This window comes from Orycteropus afer, unplaced genomic scaffold, assembly GCF_000298275.1.
Source record: "Orycteropus afer afer isolate SDZICR_OR568_19922 unplaced genomic scaffold, OryAfe1.0 scaffold00067, whole genome shotgun sequence".
Classification (NCBI taxonomy): Eukaryota; Metazoa; Chordata; class Mammalia; order Tubulidentata; family Orycteropodidae; genus Orycteropus; species Orycteropus afer.
Window position 1 is genome coordinate 6,260,045 of NW_006921654.1, and position 23,230 is coordinate 6,283,274.

The 23,230-nt window shown below is 49.7% G+C and overlaps 1 protein-coding gene across 1 annotated transcript in view; it reads left to right on the forward strand.

The window, feature by feature from the left end:
- The window catches only part of WWP2 (WW domain containing E3 ubiquitin protein ligase 2), a 151,986-nt gene that overhangs the window by 126,712 nt on the left and 2,044 nt on the right, over positions 1 to 23,230 (forward strand). Inside the window, exons 9-20 of the mRNA XM_007940315.2 lie at positions 3,239 to 3,413; positions 11,522 to 11,576; positions 14,926 to 15,007; positions 15,443 to 15,571; positions 15,992 to 16,067; positions 16,380 to 16,451; positions 16,676 to 16,764; positions 18,609 to 18,768; positions 20,211 to 20,344; positions 20,676 to 20,816; positions 22,177 to 22,297; positions 22,673 to 22,777. Of these exons, the coding sequence (XP_007938506.1) occupies positions 3,239 to 3,413; positions 11,522 to 11,576; positions 14,926 to 15,007; positions 15,443 to 15,571; positions 15,992 to 16,067; positions 16,380 to 16,451; positions 16,676 to 16,764; positions 18,609 to 18,768; positions 20,211 to 20,344; positions 20,676 to 20,816; positions 22,177 to 22,297; positions 22,673 to 22,777 (1,339 nt within the window). The remainder of the gene's footprint in view (positions 1 to 3,238; positions 3,414 to 11,521; positions 11,577 to 14,925; positions 15,008 to 15,442; positions 15,572 to 15,991; positions 16,068 to 16,379; positions 16,452 to 16,675; positions 16,765 to 18,608; positions 18,769 to 20,210; positions 20,345 to 20,675; positions 20,817 to 22,176; positions 22,298 to 22,672; positions 22,778 to 23,230) is intronic.

Consider the following 23,230-nt stretch of genomic DNA (forward strand, 5'->3'; position numbering starts at 1 on the left):
TCCCAATCTCTCCACAACCTTGCCAGCATTTGTTATTTTCTGTCTTGTTGAACTTTGATACTAGGCAGCACTATTTAACTTTTGCACTTACATATACATGATTTATATGATAAAATTTAAAAATAAATAAATAAATAGTTATTTGGAGGGGTAGTGAGAAAGGTGGGAAGGGTCAAGGTTATTGTAAGCCCTAAAGAATTTTGACTCAAGGGTGGTGGGGAGCCAGTCAAAGTTTTGATCAGGAACATCTGGTAAGAGGTCAATCTCTTATGGTTCTTCTATTCTTTTTAAAATTTTTATTGTGATTTAGGTGGAAGTTTACAGAGCAAATTTACTTTCTTTTATGGTTATTCTTCTAGGCTGGGTTGGAATGTCTGGTAGTTCAGACACTGTTGTAGTAGTTCAGGTTTGAGATGATACAGACATAGACATAGAAACGGAAGGCCAAGGATAGGGAGACCACAAGAAGGAAGCATCTGAGCTGGGTGACTTACTGACGTTAGCAGGAAAGGCATTTGAGTCAGAAAACATAGTACAGTTTCATACTGGGAGGATAACTGACATAAGGTGGTGCCATTAGGTGCCGGTGAGTCAATTCCAACTCATAGGAGCCCTGTGTGCAGAAGAACGAAACACTGCGCATTTCTGCACCATCCTCGCAATTACTGCTGTGTTTGAGCCCATTCTTGCAGCCTCTGTGTCAGTCTGTCTCATTGAGGGTCTTCCTCTTTTTCACTGACTCTCTACCTTACCTAGCATGGCATCCTTCTCTAGGGACTGGACCCTCCTGATAACACGTCCCAAGTACGTAAGACCAAGTCTCGCCATTCTTGCTTCTAAGGAGTGTTCTGGCTGTACTTCTTCTGAGACAGATTCAGTCATTCTCCTGACAGTATATTTAGTATCCATTCTCCTGACGGTATATTTGGTATTCTTTGCCAGCACCATAATTCAGATGCATCAGTTCTTCTTTGGTATTCAACATGAGGTAGCCTGGGGAAAAAAAAATTTGAGGTTTAGGGGAGAGCTGTGATGTTTAGTTGAATCGTGCGTGACAGATCATGAAGGTAAGGCAGTCTTGCAGGCCACATGCAGACTAAATCTGCGAGTTGACCGTGGGTACAGGAACTAGTTGAGGAGAAGCCACTTTTGGGGAGGTGTTGAGTTGGAAAGGGCCGTTGAAGAGGTGGCTAAAAGGTCAGGTAGGAGGCTAACTCAGAAAATAGAAGAAGTTACCAGACTGAGGCACAATAGCCAAGCAACATAAGAATTCAAAGGAGATGAAATGAGAAGGAAGTTAGGGAACAAAGATACTCTTAACATTCAGGATCATATGCTATAATCCTTACTGGATTCCTTTTGCACTGTGTTAGTTCTCTTTTCTTCAGTTTGTTTTCTTACTTTCTCTCAAATTTAAAATGGAAAATTTCAAGCATGCACCAAACAGTACAATGAATCCCTTGTAACTGTCATCTGGTTTTAACAATTAATAACATTTTGTTTCATCAGATCTCCCACTTTTAGGTAGAGAGGCTGCTGTATTTTAAAGCAAATTCTAGGTACCGTGGCCTCTGACCCGTAAGTACATCACGTACATCTCTAATAGATGTGTAACAGATGAGGTTTTTTTTTTTTTTTTTTTTTTAATTAAACCACAATACCATTACCCACTCAACAAAATTAACAGTATTTCCATACTGTCATGTTGTACCCAGTGCATGTTCTGTGTTTGCCAATTGTCTTTAACATATTTTTACACTTTATTTGAATCAGATCCAAATCCAAGGTCAACACATTGCTTTTAGATCCCTCTAATCTGTAAACTCCCCCTCCCTTTCTTACTCTCTTCACATCACTGATTTGTTGAAGAACCTGAGCAGTTTGCGTGTAGAGTTCCTCCTCTTCTGGTTGTGGCTGATTGTGGCCTTCTTCCTCTGGCCCGTGCCTTGTCTTTCCTGTATCTAACTGGTAGCTAGATATGGAGGCTGGTTAAATTCGACACTTTTTTTTTTCTGTTGTATAATTTACTTACAGAGAGATGCACAGATCTCAGTTTTGTAGTTTGCTGAGTTTTGACAAATGCATACGTTACTGTAACCCACAGCCTATCAAGATGTGGCACACTTCTGTCACCCCAGAAATTCCTTTTCTTACTTTTGTTTGATTACTTCTTCCCTGTGTGTGTGGAAATCAAGTTACACTTACCAAGCACAGCTGAAGATTTTTTACTTCCAGTCCTGGCCCTGCCTTAGCCATGGGTGTTTTAGGACTAACTTTGAAAAGATTGCATCCTCACTAAAGATTATGTGGACAGTCTTGCTGTTTTTTAGACCAACTCTTTTTTTCATAACCACACAACATGTAATCATTGGCACTTTATATCAGGGTAATTTCAGTTGCAGGTAACAAAAAAACTGGATCTGACTTGGCTTAAATAACAAAGGGAAGTTACTGGCTCATATAACTGAAATTTGTAGATGTAGATCCTGGTTTCAAGTAAAGCTTGATCTAGTGACTTAACAATATCCCTAGGGGAGCTTTTTTCCATTTTCCTGCTCCTTTGTCCACTAGGTCAATTTAATATTGTATTTGAGTCCTCTGGTAGCATAGTACCTAAGACACTTGACTGCTAACCAGAAGGCTGGCGGTTCAAACCCACCAGCCACTCCTCGGAAGGAAGGTTGGGCAATCTACTTCCATAGTGATACCGCCTTGGAAACCCAAGGAGGGGTTGCTATAAGTTGGGTCCGACTTGACGGGACATAACAACAACATTTGAGTCCAAGATGTCAGCCAGCAGCTCCCAGGACCGTGTGTTTTCTCAGCCAGTGGCTCCCAGGACTGCGTGCTTTCTCAGCCATACCCAGCAAGGAAAAGATTATTTGTTTTCCAGAGTTCTCAGCAGAAGTCCTAGATTCACCAGTTGTCCCAGCGTAGGTCATATGCCCACCTCTGGTCTAATCAACAGGTCAGCTCTGGGGATGGGAGGAGAGCCAGCTTCCCCAGAACCACACGGATCTCTAAATGGGAAGCAGGAGCTGGGGACATTGGTTGTCTGACATATGAGCTCCGGAGCCTCCATGGTTGGCGCCCGCTTGGCTGTGCCTCCCTGGAGCAGCCGCACTGCCACGCCAGACACACAGCTTTGCCCTCCCTTGGGCCTTCTTTGGCAGCCATCCTGAGCGTTCTCTAGAGTTTGGGGTGGTCACTGTATTAATCTTGAGTTTAATGTTTCCAGCTGGGAAAAACGTACAGACCCCCGAGGCAGGTTTTATTACGTGGACCACAACACTCGGACCACCACCTGGCAGCGCCCTACAGCAGAGTACGTGCGGAACTACGAGCAGTGGCAGTCGCAGCGCAATCAGCTCCAGGGGGCCATGCAACACTTCAGCCAAAGATTCCTCTACCAGGTGAGTGGGCAAGAAGCCTCCCCACCCTTAGGGGTGTGTCGCCTCCCACGTTCTCCACTGGCCCACTTGGGCAGCAGAGGAAACGGTGGCTAGAAACCTCAGTGCTCTGACCCCGGACATTTTACTCATCACAGTGAAATTCTTCAGATTCCGTTGTTTCTAACTCAGTCACTCGATGTCCAGACTCTTTGTTTAAGGAGTTGACATGTCTGAAATGAAATGCACCATCTTTCTTTCAAAGCTGGCTTTCTCTCCTGGCGCTTCCATTCAAGTGCATTTACCCTGAGCCGAAACCTCCAGGTCAGCTTTGACCTCTCCCATACCTTACCTTTCCAATCAGTCACCCAGATCCTTCTCTTTGCATTGCTGCCATCTGTCTTCTGATCTATATTGTCTGACAGGTTTTCAAGGATGGGAAATACCTTAAAGTTCATTGAGATTAGGGGTTGGCAAACCATGGCCTGTGAGTCAAACTGTGTCTGTCACTACCTGGTTGTATAAATAAAATTTTATTGAAACATATCCATAGCCACACCCAGTCATTTATGTATTGCCTGTGCCTGTTTGTGTACTATAAGAACAGAATTGAATAGTCAAATGACTGACAGCCTGAAATATTTACTGTCTGACCTTTTATAGTAAAATGTTGCCAAGCCCTGGTCTGTATCAACTTCTGACTGGTAGTTGGTTTTCCTTTTCTCGTTCACATCTGAATTGTTAGGGCAGCCTCTGAATTATTATCCCTACTTGCCAGGGTTATCTCCAAATACCTCTGGTATCATAGCACTTTACTGGCTCACAACCCCTGTGGTCATTACTTTCAGAAAAGCAGTTAAATTTCCTAGTTCAGAATCCAGGATGCTCTGGCCCCACGTTAACTGTCTGACGGTCTCCCGAATGGTATCACGCTGGGAACCCTCTCAGCTTCACCTTGCTGGAGTCTCTGTCCCACTGGAGCCTCGACTGGTGACCTGGAACCGAGGGCAGCCCAGCTGCAGCCTCTCGGGCAGGGCGAGGTAGCATTCCTACTTGGAACTCAGATGGCATTTTCTCAGTGAACCTTCAACAAGAAAGTTGAGATCTGCAGTATACAGGATATAGTCTATTTCTTGTTGGAAATATTTTGAGCTGGATCATAAATTTTAATCACCATGTATAGCATCGTTTCTATTTGAAACGAATTTTCACCACGTAACGCATTTCTCAATTGGATATGAGCCTGGTTGCGGTGTTATTAGGTGCTGGGCTAGTTGGGACTCATAGTGACCTGTGCAACAGAACGAAACCCTGCCTGGGCCTGTGCCATCCCCGCAGTCCTTGCTGTATTGGAGCCCGTTGTTGCAGCCGCTGTGTCAATTCATCTTGAGGGTCTTGCTCTTTTTCACTGACCCTCTACTTTACCAAGTGTTTTGGTTACCTGGTGCTGCTCTGACAGGAATATACCACAAATGGGATGGCTTTAAGTCTGAGTTCAAAGTGCCAGGCCCTAGGGGTTGGGTGAAAGCCCCTCAACCTTGGGCTTCAACCAAAGGTCAACAAGTAAAAAGGCACAGTCCCGATGTTACCAAACCACATGGCAGGCCATTGATTCAAGTCCACTGAAAGTCCCAAGATCAGCAGAACATGGCAGGCTGCTGAACAACGACTCAGCTACATGCAGGGTTCAAGCATGCCATAAGCTAGAGACCATTCCCAAAGCTGCTGCTTATGCATGGGAAGCAGACCACATCCCTAAAGCAGCTACTCAGCTGCCTGTGGTAGATCCCACCATGGAGTTGATTGCCAGTCTCATCATGGGGAGTAAGTACCACCAGCTGCCCAGCCACTCACCCAGGCCCAGCGAAGTTGACACACAACATAACCACCACACCAAGCATGATGTCCTTCTCTAGGGACTCATCCCTCCTGATAACATGTCCGAAGTATATGAGAAGCCTCGCCATCCGTGTTTCTAAGGAGCATTCTGGTTGTACTTCTTCCATGACAGATTTGTTCAGTCTTCTGGCAGTCCATGGCATATTGAATATTCTTCGCCAACATCATAATTCAAATGCATCAATTCTTCTTCAGTCTTCCTTATTCGTGTCCAGGTTTTGCATGCATATGAGGTGACTGAAAATACCATGGCTTGGGTCAGGCACACCTTAGTCCTCAAAGTGACATCTTTGCTTTTTAACACTTTAAAGTGATCTTTTGCAGCAGATTTGCCCAATGCAATGTCATTTGATTTCTTGACTGCTGTTTCCATGGGCGTTGATTGTGGATCCAAGTAAAAGAAAATATTTGATGACTTCAGTCTTTTCTCTGTTTATCATGATGTTGCTTATTGGTCCAGTTTTGAGGACTTTTGTTTTCTTTATGTTGAGGTGTAATCCATACCAAAGGCTATAGTCTTTTATCTTCATCATAATTGCTTCAAGTCCTCTTCACTTTCACTACACAAGGTTGTGTTGTCTACATGTCACAGGTTGTTAATAAGCTCTTCTCTAATCCTGATGCCACATTCTTCTTCATATAGTACAGCTTCTCAGATTATTTTCTCAGCCTGTTCAGTGAAAGGATATAACCCTGGCACACAACTTTCTTGATTTTAAACCATGCAGTATCCCCTTGTTCTGTTTGAATGACTGCTTCTTGGTCTATGTACAGGTTTCTCATGAGTATAGTTCAGTGTTCTGTAATTCCCATTCTTCACAGTGTTATCCATGATTTGTTATGATCCATACAGTTGAATGCTTTTCATAGTCAACAAACCACAAATAAACATCTTTCTAGTGTTCTCTGCTTTCAGGCAAGATCCATCTTATATCAGCAGTGATATTCCTTATTCCACGTCCTCTTCTGAATCCAGCCTGAATTTCTGGCAGTTCCCTGTTAGTGTATTGCTACAACATTTTTGAATTATCTTCAGCAGAACTTTGCTTGTGTGTGATATCAATGATATTGTGTGTGACATTAGTGATGACCCATCATTCATGCTCAGAAAATCTTTCCTTCCATTTAATGAAGTGGCATTCAGTCCTGGTCTTACCTTCATTTGTGACTCTTTGTTGCCCACTCAGAGCAGGGGCTGTACCATGAGACGTTTGAGTATCTCCTTTGGGTGGTTTGTCTCTCCTGTCCTTGGGGGCTGCTCGCTCAGCATATAGTGAGCAAACTGAGCAAGACCCCAGTTTCCTAAGTATGGACGAGCACAAAGGTCGACTACAATGCCTGTCTACAACCCAGGCCCTGGTGGCCCTAGGAGGGCAGTGCTGTGTGTGACTGTGTGCCAGGCTTCCCACTTACAGCTCTTGTCACAGGATACCTGGCATCTTGTTCTGACATCTTTAGAAAGTGGCTGGAGTATGACCATTCTCTGCATTTCAGAGGTGGCTCCTTTTGAGCTGGGTCCTGAAAACTTGGTCTGCTATTTTCATGAGTGGTTATGGTTGTGAAACTGGGAAGCTCTGGGACATGGGATATCTTCCTTGATCTGTCCTTGACTTAGAGGCAAGGACATATTTTAGAAGTTTCACTTGGCTTCATCTCCTTACTTAACCACCTTCTCTAATGAAATAAAGCCACTAAGAGATTTTTTTTTCCCTTCCCGACCATGTGCCAGGTAGGTTGTAGGTTGACTAGAATATTTGATTTGCAAAAGAGAAGATTGCAGGGTTCTGGAACTTCTGTCTGCTTGGTCTCTTTGGAGCGTTCGTCCTCTCGCCTGTCACTGTCATCTTAGCCACATCATTCCTGGCCTTGAACATTGACTCGTAGCATCCCTGGAAATGAAAATGAAACACTAAATAAATTCCTTTCTGAGAACTCTAAGATGGTCCTCTCAGCTCGGCTGGGGATTTAAGAGGGTTCTGGGTGGAGGTGAGGGTTACCTTTTCTCGGGAAAACAAGACTCATATTGAAAAATGTGGTAGGAATCTTTTTTTGGTCTGTTCTTAACGTCTCTCTGTTGATTTTTCCTCCCCCCTCGATTTGGTTTTCTCCTCCTGTTTGCTGTGGTGCCATGTCCTGGTAACAAGTAAGAAGGGTTGCTTTCATATAGCTATTTTGGGGTTTGGCTTTGGCCCAGGCTTTGACTCGGAAGACTTAAGAGCTGAGACTATGGTAGCAACTTCCCGTCCTCCTCTGGCTTAACTGAGACCTCGTTCTTCTTTGCTGCCCAGCAGAGAACACAGAATCCAGTTCAAAATGGACCCCACGGGATCCCAGATGGCAGTGTCTCTCACAGTTCCTTTCTGGTGTCTGCTTCAGTGCGTACCTTCTCAGTTTCGCCAAGTCACCGTTCCCCTTATTTCTGTTGCATTTTCTTTTCCTGCTTCCATTGCCTGCGATCTTCGGGCTCACTGGTGGTGGGGCTTCCTCCATGCTTTCCTTCTTGGTCTGTTGTGCATTCTTGCTGTGCTCCCTTGAGGGTGGCTGGCACTTTTGAGGGCTTTGTACTGTTGTGACAGGACCCACCACACTGCTGATATGTCTGTGGCACCCCTTCCTTCTTGCCCATCCCTTTCTTCTTCCGCTAATAACAAGAGGAGGTAGCCAGTCACCTGATGGCTTCTAACTTTTGGAATCCGAATCACACCATGCGGAGACAACTTATCTTTCATTGTGCAGCTTGGGGTGAATTCTCAGGCACCTGGGTTTTGTTCTGCATCTGTGGGTTCATCCTTCACAGAGCAGCCTCTCTTCCACCCTACAACCTTCCTGGCCTTCCTAGAGCCTTTCTTGCCCTCGGCTGGATTTGCTAGACATTCTTTATTGCTGAGCATGTATCTTAAAATATGACTAGAACTTTGTGCTTAGTCCCTGAGGGACTTGAACTCACGTGAGCTTTTTCACGTGGCTCTTGGCCTACACCCCACATCTCCCAACCCAGGGCCTGTTACCGGGGAAAATCGTTCAACAGCATTCTTGTTCCCAGGAAGCTATCTTGTCTCTCGGAGCCCCCCCTACGTCCCATGATTGCTTTTCTGTTGTCGTCTCCTTCTGCACTGTGTGTAACGTTTGGGCGAGTGAGGTTTAGAAAAAAGGAACTCGAGTGGCATAGTGGTTCAGGCATTCAGCTGCTAACCAAAAGGTCAGTGGTTCAAACCTACCAGCCACTCTGTGGGAGAAAGATGAGGCAGTCTGCTTCCATAAAGATTTACAGCCTGGAAAACCCTATGGGGTAGTTCTACTCTGTCCTATACGGTTGCTATGAGTTGGAATCGACTCAATGGCAGTGGGTTTGGTTATTGGTTTGTGAGGTAGAAGAGAAGAAGGGGCGTTGGATTGGCTCATTAGAGGTGTGAGGTTTTTGGGGTTTGGTTTTTGACTGTGATGTGTAGGTCTTATTTTTTCTTTCTCCTTGGCTTCTGTTCACTTCCTTCCTTTTGGCTGTCTTTTCTTATTTTTCAAATTGTACTATGTACATTTCAGAAGAAATACCCAAAATACAGTCAAGTCCTTTGATTTGAACTCTAAGAAGTGAAATCATTAGGGTTGTCACCTTCCACTGATTGCGACTGCCTGGGTGGCTGGTGTTCCTCAGTCTCTCCCTTGTCTGCCTGCCTCCTCTTCTCTCCCCTTCTTATTGGTTTATGGGGCAGGGATCTGATAGGATGGGAATGGGAGGTTACTAAAGAAATTTAAAAGGAAAAAAAAACACTTTAACAAAAAATGTTGTTAGGTGCTATCATGTTAATTTTTTTCCCGCCAAATAGAGACACTTTTATTAAGCCTTGGACAGGACAAAGACAAAACAAAGACAGTCACCCAGGACGAGGGAAGCCATCAGCATGTCCACAGCATGTCCATAGCCAGATGGAGTCCCGTCTTGTTGATTTTTGACTCGGAGCGGCCCCATGTGATAAGAGAACTGCTCTGTGGGGTTTTCTTAGCTGTAATCTTTATGGGAGCAGATTGCCAGGTGTTTGTAAAACACCCGTGGAGCTGCTGGTGGGTTCAAACTGCCAACTTTTTGGTTAGCAGCTAAGCACTTAAACTGTTCCATCACCAGGAACTCCTTTAATCCAGTATAGGCAGCATGCATGAAGTTTGGGATATTGATAAAAGGCAAGGATTAAGAAAATCCTGATAAATATTTTTTAGTTCCCAGTTCCATGTTGGCCATGGAACCTGTCAAGAAAGACTTCTTGTTCTGTCTATGTGTAAAGTTAACCATAAGATGATGGTAAGCCACTGAAGCCCCCTGTGCTGCTTTGTGTTCAGAGCCCCTGAAGGCTTCGTGGGAGGTCTTGTACCCTTTCTCAGCAGAGATCTGATGCGCACGCAACTTTGCACCAAATGGTGCTGCTGCTTCTGCTGCCTGGAAGGACCTTCTCTGTAGTTCCTCCCTTCTGCCAGGCCACGGCTGTCATACAACACCTACCCGCTGCATTCTTTGTGGCTTCGTTATCTGGATTAGTTGTGCCTGCACATCTGTAGTTACTTTCCGTCTCTTGCCCAGTGTTTCATAGCCACTGTTCTTATGAATTGATGACAGAATAAAGTCGGAGGCACTTAGATTTGATGGGATCCTGTCCCCCCGCCAAAACGGATCCTGTGAACTGGGGAGATCTCGGTCAGTGATGAGCAGACAAACCTGAACTGTGGTGTGAGAGCTGAAGCATGTCTTGGAGGCTGGCGATAGTGTGTCCTTGACCAAGGACCAGGCCAGCTTGCCCCACCTCGGGGCAGTTTCATTCTGCGTGGGTAGGAGGTCCTTTGCTGAAAGGGGGCTCTGTCCTATCAAGGAACCAGTGGTTCAAAACTTAAACGTCTTTGTTGGAACGTGCTTGGAAGAGCAGCCTGTGTTGCCACCTTGGAAAGAAAGTTCCTGTGCCCCTTCAGCCGGGGTGGAGGGAGGGTGAGAGAAGGGGTTCCTGGGCACTTGAGTTCTGCCAGTGTTTTCTCAAGGCCAGACTGAGTTCCATTCATCCTTCAGCCCGTGTGTGGCTCCGTCACCCCCAGACGGGGCCAGCCAGGCAGCCTGAAGTCTGCATTTAGAACTTGATCCCCTAAAATGACGATTAAATTTTAGTAAGTGAAATAAAACTGCTTCAAAAAAGAGAAGAGGGAGAAGGAAAGAGTGGAACAATACTTGTTTTGTTTAACCGTGAGAAGTTTTTGACAGCACACCCTTCCCTGCAGGATATGAAAAGTCTCTGGTCCACGGCAGCATCCCCCTGGGGACCTCAGAGCAGAATTAGGCAGGGTGGGGGTGTTCTAATGTAAACAGTGACCCTGAAGGCCTGCAGTCCCTTCCTCCTCCCTTCTCCTGTCTCCCCCTCTCTCTTGCTCGCCGCCCCAGCCCCACCTCCCCAGGCTTCCAGTAAGGCAAACACAGAACACTGAGCAGCTTCAGGTTCAGGCAGGGGCAGAAGAAAGGTGCTTTGTGAGGGGAAGGCAAACATTCCTGGGGGAGGTGAGGGGCTGGGGGAGCGGCCGTGGGTGAGGGGCATGAATGCCCTCTCAGTCTGGGCCGGTGCCGCACAGCCCGGCTCGCTCCCTCTCCCAGCTCACCGAGAAGGGAGGTGGGGGCTGGACGCGGAGGTGGAGGGAGGAAGGCCAGGCCCCAGCCAGGAAGCTCTGGGCGTGGGCAGGGCTTGTGGGAATGATTTCATTGGAAAGGCCTGCGATATTTTTTCCCCTCCTGTGTGTGGTTCTTGGAGAAAGTTGGAGGTGGTGGTGATTTCAGTCGCCTTGGCCGCCTGGAGCAGGAGCTGCGCAGAGGCGGCTGAGCCTGCTGGGAAGTCCGGCTGGGAGCTTCTGGCCCTGCCTCGCAGGCTGCCTGCCCCTGCAGCCCTGGCCCACTTTCATCTGCGCACCTCTTCCTCCCCCAACTCCACCCTCTCCAAGACCTAGCTGGGCCGTGGGGTGCAGGGGCTTTTTTATTATCATTATTATTGTTTGTTTGTTTCTTTCTTTCTTTCTTTTTTTTTTTTTTTTGAAGACTTTTGAGAGCCACAGATGTCACTAAGGCCCACTGTGCCCTCTACAAAGTGCTAGAACGTGGAAATGAGCCTTGGGCGTTTTTACTTCTAATTATTAATTTATTTTTAACCAGCGACTTTTTTTTTTTTTTTTTTTTTTTTTTGTAAACTCTGTGTTCTGCTGTGTTTCTCGTTTAGTCTTCGAGCGCTTCGGCCGACCATGATCCACTGGGCCCCCTCCCTCCCGGCTGGGGTAAGTGCTGCCCCCGCTTCGGGCCAAGGCGCCGCTCGCTCTGCCCTTCTCTCCCACACATCTTCCTCTCTCCTTCGCTGGGTCTCCCACTTGGGTACTCCCACACCGTCTCTGGGGCCGCCCAGCCAGCAGTTACAGGTGATGGCACTAGGAGGTTGGGAAAGGAATTGAGCTGTCCTGTGCCCTGCCGCATTCTGCTACCACAGCTGAAGGAATGTGACCCCATGAAGGAAGTGTCAAAGTGTCATCTTCAAGGCACTGTCCTAACACCAGTGAAGACATTTTAACCTTGTCTGATTCCCACCTGGATTTGTTGCAGGTCTGTGGCTGTAAGATGGGAAGGAACCACCTTAACAAACCTTTGTTTGCAGCTGAGATGGCGGGAGACTTCGGCCTAATTTTGGCTAATGGAAGCCACGTTTTTAATTGTGCCATAGCTGTGACAGAGGCCACAGTGAAGCAGATAAGAGTGTTGGGTGTGCCAGCCGGTGACTGTGAAGGGCATCATTGCCAGTTGATGATGGCCTGCTGGTGGTTCACTGGATTCTTGCTGCTGGTAGCAGCCGCTTGCCTTTTCCCGTCTTGCTGGGGTTTGTCAGTAATGAGTTAGGGGGATGCACATGCAGGGCTTGGACGAGATCCTGGGCTGTCTGGCTGTTCTAGGAGGAGGGCCATGCCCAAAGGGGTCATTAGAGATGGTGAGACTTGGGCCTCCTGCAGCTCTCAGCTGGGCAGGGCTTCGGCCGGTTCTGTGAAAGGCCCTACGCTGCAGAGGGCAGCTTTCCTGGAGTCAGCGTGTGCGGGGTGATTGCTTTGTTAGGCCAGCAGAGGACAGTAACTGCTGGTTTGGTGGTCACAGATGGTGCGAAACCGGGAGGGGATGCACTCACCAACAAGGATGGAGAAGCGTGCGCTTGGGAGCTAACAGTGACAGCATAAGCCGGGAACAGCTGGCTCCTCGCAGTGCAGAACCAGCTACTCCCCGGTCAACATTTAAGATGTTGTATCAACTCCCTTGGACCTGCAGGGGATCACTTAGTGAATTACCCTGCATTCCACAGCTAAAAACGGGTGCCTTTTATTCGGTCTGGTGGGGAAGCTTCCACACATATCTTGATTTTTAGCTAGGGAACATCTTATGCACACAGTGGACCTGTCTGCTCCCTGAACTGACGACAGGTCGTTGGTAATTCAGATACTGGCAGGAATGCAAATGCGAGAGGCTTCGACCCTTCAGGTTCCTCCCCAGGTAGGGAGACTAATCTGATGAAACAGGAATCTGCAATGCTGCTTCCCAGCCGGCAGACACTCTGATTTAGGGCTGGGGACCTGGGGGTTCTTTCTGGCTCTGTGGAGGCAGGCGGTGTAGCCCAGCCAAGGAAGTTTGTTTCTGAACCAGTTCTGTTAAATTATGCTCACCTGTTGAGGGCAGTTGTGAGACTTACACACACACCAGACCGTTAGGGTAGGAAACTGGAGAAGAGCAAGCTGGCGGTGGGCAGAGAACCCTCTTAATCACAAGTCCTTTCGTGTGCCCCCCCCCCCCCGCAAGGCTGTGCAGCGGCTCCTCTCCTGGGTGTTAAGAATGAACGGAAGGAGCAGGAATACCAAATGTGAATTGCATTTATCCCCCTCGTGGCTCCGGCCTCCCTCTCTTCTTGGAGAAAGCCTGCAGCATTCTCTGCGTGACTGGCCTGGGAGTCGGGAGCCCAGCTTAGATCCGTGCTGCTGCTCAGCAGCCATGGCCTGGGCACGGGACGGAATCTTCTCAGGCCTGTTTCTTCCTGAAATGAAGTTGTGCTAGCAGCTCATTGAAGGATGTCCCCGACCCGCAAACTGTGGAATTGTATACAGTGGGGCTGTTCCACTTAGCTGCCAGAGGCCCCCAAACAGCAGGCAGTGCCAGAAATGAGGGTACAGGCCTCAGAGCGGCAGGACAGACCAACCCCGCCCCCAGCCTGGTGGCTTTGGTTTGGCCCTTGGTAGAGCCAACATGGATGATCTAGTTCAACGCACTAGATTCTGGGCTGGGAGCGGCCTCTGCTGCCCTCAGAAACCTTTTGGAAGACCTTCCTTCTGTGGACAGTCACACAGCCATTTGGAGGTGGTCGTGGCTCTGTAACAGTACCCAGCCACCTCCTTTAGTTTTGTCTGTGTTTCCAAAATGTCAGTCAATAATGGCTTCCAGGTAAAGCAGGGAGTCGGAGGGAGACCAGGACTGCGGTCTTGGAACGCTGCAGCCTGAATCCTGAGGGGAGGAATTGGTCACCCCAGTTCTCTCTATTCAACTTGTGGTTTCCTCATAGCTCCTGGAACCGATTCCTCCTCTTTCTTCAGTTTCGCCCTGTCTTTGTAAAAGACCACGAGCCATTAGCATCGTTTGTTCTCAGCTCAGAAACAAATTTGAAGGCTCAGGAACTTCTGGGAAGTAACCCTTTTGGGGTTCAGGGCCCTGCCCCTAATTTTGCCTCCCATCCACCTGGAGCTGGTGAGCTGCCCTTTCCAACCCTTCTCAAGGTACAGAGTCACCCGTTAGAGTCAGAACTATCCCTGGAGGCCAGCTTCCCTCTTAATAACCCCAGAGCCATTGCCAGTGACCCAGCAAAGGGCACAAGAATGAAGTGTCCAGAGGAGACAGAGTATATTTGGGCCCCCAACACTCCCGTCTCCGAAGCACACACTTAAGTGTGAGAGCAAGGTGGTGATCGTCTGTGTCCGCAGCAGTTTATTTGCACACGTGCTGCACAGAGGATGCACTGGGATGTGAGGGTTTGGGAACAACACAGCCTTCAAGCAGGAAAAGAGAGATAACGGAGAGGCTCCACAGAGCACTGATCACAGAGGTATGAAGTGTAAGGGTCCTCCTTTAGGGGACAGAGATGCCTGGGTGTGCTGTATCTAGTGGACAGAGCAGTGCCCGAAACCAGCCGGGACAGCCGGGGTAGGGGCCACGGGGGGGCTGCGGAAGCCACGGGAGGCGGGTGAGCATCCCGTTTGCACACAGCTGGATGCAATTACTCCCCTGGTTGCAGCCTGCTGTTCCCCCTCCGGTTGGCCGCACCACCCCTTTCCCTCCAGCTGGCAAACCAACCAAAGACAGGACTTGTTCTTGAGCTGAAAATGCGTCTACATCTCTCTTCCACCCCTGGCAGGGAAAGGTTCACGTTGTTCTTTTTCCCAGTGATAAATACAAGTGAGCCAGGCACTTGACGGTCAGACTTCCCTCACAGGCCGGGTCTGGGGCAGAAATTCAGAGCCCGCTTCCAGGAGGTGGGGACCGGCGGGGCGAGGACACGTGCTACCTGTGGTTGTGTCTAACTGTTTTCCTTTCTTCCCCTTCCCCTGGCAGAGAAGAGGCAGGACAATGGACGAGTGTATTACGTGAACCATAACACCCGCACTACCCAGTGGGAGGACCCTCGGACCCAGGGGTGAGGACCTGGGTTGCAGGGAGGGCTAGGAGTGGCCTGTTAGCCACACACAAGTGCCCGAGACACTCATGATAATGTGGACCCAAGGAGAGCTTGAAAACTGCTCCTTAAATCGACACAGAGGGTGGCCCTAGTCTCTGTACTCATTGTTCAGGCTGCCCATCATTTGAGCCCCCAAATTTGAGGGCTCCTCTACCCCTGAGACACGGTGTGGGTACTTGGTGTCGCAGTGTTGCTGATGGTCATGCAGGCCAGTGCCATCCAGCAGGGCTGGTTCTTTGGCCTTGGGATAATAAGTGACTTGTGGGCTGCAGAAATGTCCTCATGACCTGAGTTGTGCCAGCGCATGGGCCCCGCTGAACCTGGCCCTGTGCGTGCAGGGCACTGAGGACCTGGCCTCCTGGTCCTTAACCCCTCCCCCTCCTGTGCTTCCAGGATGATCCAGGAGCCAGCTCTGCCCCCAGGGTGGGAGATGAAATACACCAGTGAGGGGGTGCGATACTTCGTGGACCACAACACACGTACCACCACCTTTAAGGATCCTCGTCCAGGGTTTGAATCTGGGTAAGGGCCTTCCCTGGGCGACATCGGTGTCTGTCAGCACAGCTACTTCTGCGCCGTGTGTTCCAGGGCCACAGGCTGGTGGTGCAGGCTTTGGGGTGGCTTGCCTGTGTCTGCTGCAGCTCCTCACTGCCCTCTGGTGACCAAATACGAGGCCACGGTAATGGGATTGGAGAGGAGGGTGCAGTCCTGTTGGTTCAGAGCAGCACTCGCGTTATTTCTCAGAAAGCACCAGGGCTGCGTTTATTTCTAGTGTTTGCTTTCACCCTTCAGATCTGCAGAGGATGTTAATGGCAGTCACTGCCCTTCTCTGATGCACTCGTCTTCAAGTTGACACAGCATCAGCTTTCCATAGGGCTCACAACAAGAAACCACTAGTTTTTGAGGCAGCACGTGATTCCAGAACATTTCTGCTCTTTCCAGGACGAAGCAGGGCTCCCCTGGTGCCTACGACCGAAGTTTTCGGTGGAAGTATCACCAGTTCCGCTTCCTCTGCCATGTGAGTTCTGGTTGCGGGGCCCTCCGCGGCAGGTGGGGTTCGTGAGTTGTTACAGCACGATCCAGTAGCAGGGACCGGGACGTCAGGTGTAGGTGAAGGCCCGTCATTCTTCTGATCCTGAGCTCTTGTCCAAGGTGGTCTCAGTCTATTTTTAAGAGAAGGCAGGGCTTAAGGAAGCTGCCTCTGTCCCTGGGGTGCCAGCTCTCGCTCTACAGACAAAGGAGCTGGTGATGCCTGTTGTTCGGACAGGAGGCCAAATGGAGTGATTATCACTGAAGCCCTGCTTTGAGGCGTTTTGTTTATCCTTTTCAGTCAAATGCTCTGCCCAGCCATGTGAAGATCAGTGTCTCCAGGCAGACTCTTTTTGAGGATTCTTTCCAGCAGGTAAGAGAGGAATGAAAAGCCCTCCTTCTACCACCCCATCTTCTGTGATGTGGCCTGTTAAACTCACAGGCAGAGTTTCCTAAGCCTGGGCCTTGGTGTCTCTGCTGGACGGTAGGCCTTAGGGCCTCGAGACGCCCTGTTGTCCCCCGTCCCTTCCCGCCCCCTGATGGAGCCTGCTGTGGGAATGTGGGTGCCAGGCCACCCATGAGACTCTGTCTCCCCAGATCATGAACATGAAACCCTATGACCTGCGCCGCCGGCTGTACATCATCATGCGTGGCGAGGAAGGCCTGGACTACGGAGGCATCGCCAGGTGAGCGCAGGCGCCCTCGCAGGGCGTGCTGCCCCCTCTGCCCCTGGCGGTGGGGCCCATGGCCAGACAGCAGCCCCTCCTCACTCAGATTCGTTGTCAGGGTTCTCCCGCTGCCCCTGCACCTTGAGACCAGGCATTGCAGTGGCATCTAAAACACCGACAGTCTGTATGGATCGTCAGAATGGGTGCTGGAGCAGGGCCCCTGCTGGGTGAGGCTTAACTGACCTGATCATGGTGACTCTGGGGATCCCTGAGGGAGGGGCTCAGGGCCAAGGCTCTTTATCAACCCACATGTGACCGTCTGTGTACTTCAGCAGCAGTGCAGCTGCCCGGGATGCAGGGGCTGGCTGTCAGTGCTGTGTGGTTGTCCAGTAAAGTCGACCTCGGGTTTCTCGAGGCAGCTGGGCACATGAAGTCAGCATGGCACAGCATGTACCTGACATGTATAAGCTATGTGACAGTTTAAAGGCCTTGGTCAGTACTAGGCTGCATGTCGTATGCACATGGTCAGTAAAGTGAAAACATAATCATAAAAGGAGCCCAAAAGCACTGTCTTGGCCTCGCTTCAGTCCACCTGTAAGAGTGCACAGACTGAAAACATGCTGCCTTGGACAATGGGGCAGAAGGGCCCTGGCAGAGAGGAGCAGCATCTGGGCCGGCGGTGACTCTCAGTCCGCTGACTTCTCACGGTGTGGGGATGGCTTCTCGCTTGGTGCCGGGTAAACTGGCTCTGGTTCTCTGTCTGCTGGTTGTGTTGCCCCCGTGGATTGATTTTTCTTTTTCTCCGTGGTGACCTTCTCTCCAGGCTCTGCTTGTGGGCTTCTGGTGTGGCTCCCGCCCTCTGTGTGTGTCTCTCTCTCTGTGTCCTGCCAGTGGTTTTACCCTATGGTAGGTTACGTCATGCTGTTCTACCACAGGGTAGAACCACGGACAGGATACCGGGGCACCCTCTGCATCGAAGGACTCCTCGTCTGCCCGGCCACAGACAGCCCAGCAGCAGGGACTGGTCCCCTGGGGACGTCCTCCTGCTGGTTTGGCTCAAGCCCTGAGGCTTGTCCCTAGGGTGCACATAGTGCTAAGGCGTGGGTGTGGTTCCGATGCATGCATGGAGGAACGGCACCGAGGGGAGGGGCGTGCAAGGGCCTTGGGTGTGAAGGGAGTGACCGCTGGGGTAGAGCTGGTGGGACAGAGGTTTACCGCCTAGAAGCAGCGTGGCGTTCAGAGTCTCCAGACCAGGAGTAGGGAACGTGTCCTCGTGTGTCCACATGACGCTGCCTGCTCAGGCACAGGGGAAGCAGGGTGGCCGCTGCTCATGGAGGACCTTTGCAAAGTTCAGGATTAGCACCTTGGTGCCCCTCCCCAAGGACACTGTCATCTGTTGGAAAGTGGTCATGATATCCTGAGTTTACCAGGAAAAGATTACCATTTGCAGGAAAATTGCTGTAATAAATGTGCCAGTCTGAGATACTTCTATGTAGGGCCTTGTGCAGTGTACAGCCTACACAGCAGGGCATGGTAGGGTACAAGGAGCTGCTTTGCCATTAGAAGCTCAGGACATTGTCCTGTAAACTCTTGGACGGCACCATCTGGGAGCAGCACACACACAGGTCTCCCTGAGCATCATTCTCATGTACCATTGTTCTGGTTCACCCTAGATCTGACCCCGCCCTGTTCACTGACTACCTGTGCATACAGTCAACCCAGCTGCTGATCCTGGTGGGGCATGACTCCCGAGGTCATGTGTCTCCGGGCTACCTGAGAAACAGGCAGAGGAGAGTCACAGCTCCTGTGCAGGGGTGCAGGGAAGGGTCCATTATTCCTGTTTTTTCTCTCTTCCCTCGCAGAGAGTGGTTCTTCCTCCTGTCCCACGAGGTGCTCAACCCCATGTACTGTTTGTTTGAATATGCCGGCAAGAACAATTACTGTCTACAGATCAACCCTGCATCCTCCATCAACCCCGACCACCTCACCTACTTCCGCTTCATTGGCAGATTCATCGCCATGGTAAGAGGACTGGTGCCCTCCTAATCCCAGGGCTTCCTTCATCACTTCTCCCCTGGTGAAGTGTACATGGGGGAGTCAGGAACCCATATCTCCTCTGAGATTTCCAGCAAGGTCTCAGTTGAGGAAGCCAGGCCCTGGACACTGAGCAGCCAATGGCAGCACAGCAACCGCCCCTATCACTCGGATGCTCACCTCGTCCTCAGAGAACTCCCAACTGTAAAAATATAGAAGGCTAGGAAGACTTCTGAGAAGACAGCGCTTTCTCAGTGGCTACCCAGGGGTGTTGAGAGGGGGGCTTTGTGTGTTGATTTCGTAGGATTTGTCAAGGGTTCCTGGAAAATAGGACTTAACAGTAAATGTGCATCCTATTCAGGGCATTAGATGATGGGACCAAGTGAAACCGTAACCACAGACTTGCTGCCTGTCTGGGGAGTGCCACCATCTGTCATGAGCTTACTGGTGGGCGTGCTTAGGAACGTTTGATTAAGACACTAAGGCCCTCTGGAAGGGGATTTGGAAACAGCACTAGCTTAGAACAGAGCCCTAGTAAACTGGCTGGTGCCGGGTGTAGGAGGCATCCGTCAGAAGTTAGGTGTGGGGTGGGGAAGGGAGTTGCAGTATCTGTATTTACTAGAAAGGGGAGACTGTGTGGATATGGAAAAGGCTGGGGCTCACATTACGTGCATCAGCGTGGAGTGCCTTTTATGTGGAGAACTGGGATGGACAAGAGTGAGCCCATGGCAGCCCAACAGTCCAGCTGTCATATATGGTAGTTTGAACTTCTTCAGTGCTAACTTTCCTTTGCTTCTTCCTGTGACTTGCTGAGTGCTCAGCCCTGCTCCCCTCTGAGGAACCCGAGGGCCCCAAGAGCCCATGACTAAATATGTCCTTTCCCCATCGTCTGGAAGTTCTTGGCCAGGCTTCTGGGCTCAGGAAGTGGGTACATTCTTCCCAGGTCCAGAGACCCGCCCGGCCCAGCAGCTGATAGGACGGACCAGTAAAACCCTAGACTATTACTCATCGCTGGCTCGCCAGCTCTCACTGTCTATGGTGTCTGCATTATTTTTGGCTGCCTGTGCCTCCAGCTCTGAGAGCCAGTGAGTCAGGGCTGCCACCTGGAGCTGTTTGAACAAATGTCCCCTGTGAGCACAGGGCAGCTCTCCACTCAACAGACCAGCCTAGAGGTGTGCTGGGCAGGCAGCAGATGGAGATGCTTCTTAAGCAGGTGGGCTCTGCTCAGTCCCTTGGTCTGAATGGTAGGATGAGTCCATTTAGGGTCCAAGTCAGGAAAAAGAGTGGTGCTTACTTCCCTGTGGGCCCCTGAAGTATCCAGATGCTCAGGTCCTATCACAGTCATAGGGCCTGGATTAAGAGCATCCAAGAGTCTGCATTGGATAGTGTCCTGGGAGGGACAAAGTCTGCCATGTCTCTTCCTTCTTCAGGCTCTGTACCATGGAAAGTTCATTGACACTGGCTTCACCCTCCCTTTCTATAAACGGATGCTCAACAAGAGACCAACCCTGAAAGACCTGGAGTCCATCGATCCTGAATTCTACAACTCCATTGTCTGGATCAAGTGAGTGGCTTTCTGTGCCCAGTAGTTGAGAGGAAAGTCTCGTTGGGGAGTAGGCACCAGTGGCCTTTCTTGTCTCTGTCAGAGTAGACTATTGTTCTCTTACCCAGCCTTGATAAATGCTTGTGGATGAGCACCTTCTAGGTTTCCTTACAGGCCAACTCTGGAATTCTCTCCTCATATCAGGAAGACATCCTGTGCCATTGCTCAGGATTCTAGGCCACCTGAGAGCTCTTGGGTGTTTCATGGGCACAAAAAGTGAGTGATGGCATAGGATTTAGGGAAGATATCTTCTAAGATAGAAATCACCCCTCTTGGTCTCTGCTGCCCTCAGAGAAAACAACCTGGAAGAATGTGGTCTGGAGCTGTACTTCATCCAGGACATGGAGATCCTGGGCAAGGTGACAACCCATGAACTGAAGGAAGGGGGTGAGAGTATCCGAGTCACAGAGGAGAACAAGGAAGAGTATATCATGTAAGTCTCAAGGGTGGGGGAGTACAGTACCAGAGGCAGGGCTGGGGAAGTACTGTGAGACATAGTGGGTCACCGAGAAAGGGTTTCCTACTCTGTGGCTGAGGGATCCTCTTCAGCCAGCCCCCCACATGTTGCCCAGAGGGACAGCAAGCACCTCCTATTTTTGTTTCTGCCGTGTGTAGCTGTCAGTGGCCAGCCACGTGACTATGAGGGTTGGACAACCCAGGGAGCTTTCTTACTAGCTCCTGGTTGCTCTGGTTCAACCATCATTTCCACTGGGTAGAATTCAAGACTGCCAGTTGAATTTCTCTGAAGAAGCATAAAACTTAGATGTCTCTACCTTCTTTCTCCTAAGTAAACTGAGAAGATTTTTGTGTCCTGTGTGTCTCATGTGTACAGTTTCTCTCATGCACATACTTCAGGTCTCTTAGTCTAGCCTTTCAATCCTCACACTTGCACAGATCTCTGAAGTTCAGTCAGTGATGGCAGTAGTAGAAGAGATGGCAGCGGTGGAGGGGGTGGATGGCGGCAGTGGAGGTGGAAGTGGATGGTGGTGGTAGTGGGGATGGTGCAGATATTGATTTCAAAGACTCAGGTGTCTCCAGACTACTGTGAGTTTGGTTTTAATTTTATTGTGAAATATATATATAACAAAACACACACCAGCCCAACAGTTTCTATATATAGAACTCAGAAATTTGATTACATTCTTTAGTTGTATAACCATTCTCACTGTCTTTTTCCAAATCATTTCACCACCATTACCATAAACTCATAAGGAGCTCTGGTAGTGTAGTGCCTAAGGCACTTGACTGCTAAACAGAAGGCTGGCAGTTCAAACCCACCAGCCACTCCTTGGAAGAAAGGTTGGACAATCTACTTCTGTAGTGATACCACCTCAAAGCCCAGGGAGGGGTAGCTATGAGTCGGGTCCTACTCAGCGGCACATAACAACAACAGTAACAACCACCATAAACTCAGTGTCCCCTAAGCAGAGACTCCCCCTTATCCCTTCCTTCCCATTACCAGCAAACCCTGGGTTCTGTATATTTACTTACTTCATGTTAGTGAGATCATACAATATTTGTCCTTTCACTCAGCATGATGTTTGCAGCATTCATCCATGTCGTGGCACACAACTGCACTTTGTTTCTTATTGTGACTGAGCAGTATTCCACTGTATGTATGGACATACCACATCCCACTTATCCCTTCATCTGTGGATTACTGTAAGGTTCTAAAGGTTGTACATCTGGATCTAAATGTACCGGAAATTGACTCTTCGCTGATTCATCGCCCCTGTGAAAATAGACACGCAGTCAGGTAGTAAGTCCCACCGATGGCTGGTCTTTGGTTTTAGGCTGCTGACTGACTGGCGCTTCACCCGAGGTGTGGAAGAGCAGACCAAAGCCTTCCTGGATGGCTTCAATGAGGTGGCCCCCCTGGAGTGGTTACGCTACTTTGATGAGAAAGAGCTGGAGGTGAGTGTCCAAGCTGGTTAGGGGTTGACCCCTACTTGGGGATGATCTCCTTGATGTCTTCAGTGTGTACCCAGAGAAGCTCACTGGTTAACTCCCAAACTTGATCAGAACCAAAGGCAGCAGGGCAGATAGTTTGAATCTGGGTCATCAGCACCCACCCCTCCCAGGTCCCTTGGTTTGAAGGGGGGGTCTGTGTTCAAGCAAGCGAGGACTTGTTTTATCCATAGCATTACTACTTTCTGGCAACAGTAGTTGAAAATGTTTGGGACTGTTTCGTTTGCTAGTTGAGGGGAGGGCTGAGGTCTGGGTCTGGGCCGAGGCCCTCCTCGGTGGCGGAGGCCTGGTGCCGCGTTGCTCACGTGCCTCCCCTCGTAGCTGATGCTGTGCGGCATGCAGGAGATAGACATGAGTGACTGGCAGAAGAACACCATCTACCGGCACTACACCAAGAACAGCAAGCAGATCCAGTGGTTCTGGCAGGTGGGTGTGGGGCACATTCCTGCTGGGGTTGGGGCAGAGGTTTCAGCAGCGACGTTTTAGAGCAGTGGCCAGAGAAAGTGAGGCCTCAGCCTCAAGGTGCCTTGTGCTGTCACTTCCCTGCCTCTCATACTCTACTTGCCTCCCCTAACTTGCAAAAACTCATGGCCATCAAGTGGATTCCAACTCATAGTAACCCTACAGGACAGAGTAGAACTGCCCCCGTGGGGTTTCCAAGGCTGTACATCTTTACAGAAATAGACGGCCTCATCTTTCTTCCGTGGAGTAGCTGGTAGATTAAATCCACTGGCATTCTGGTTAGCAGCCAGGTCTTAATCCCTGCACCACCAGGACTCCTTCCAACTTGCAAAAGGTGATGATAAACTGAACCTTAGAAAGAACGGAGTCTGCTGCAGCTGGATTGTGGCCAGCCCTGGACTGGCTCTAACCTCTGGG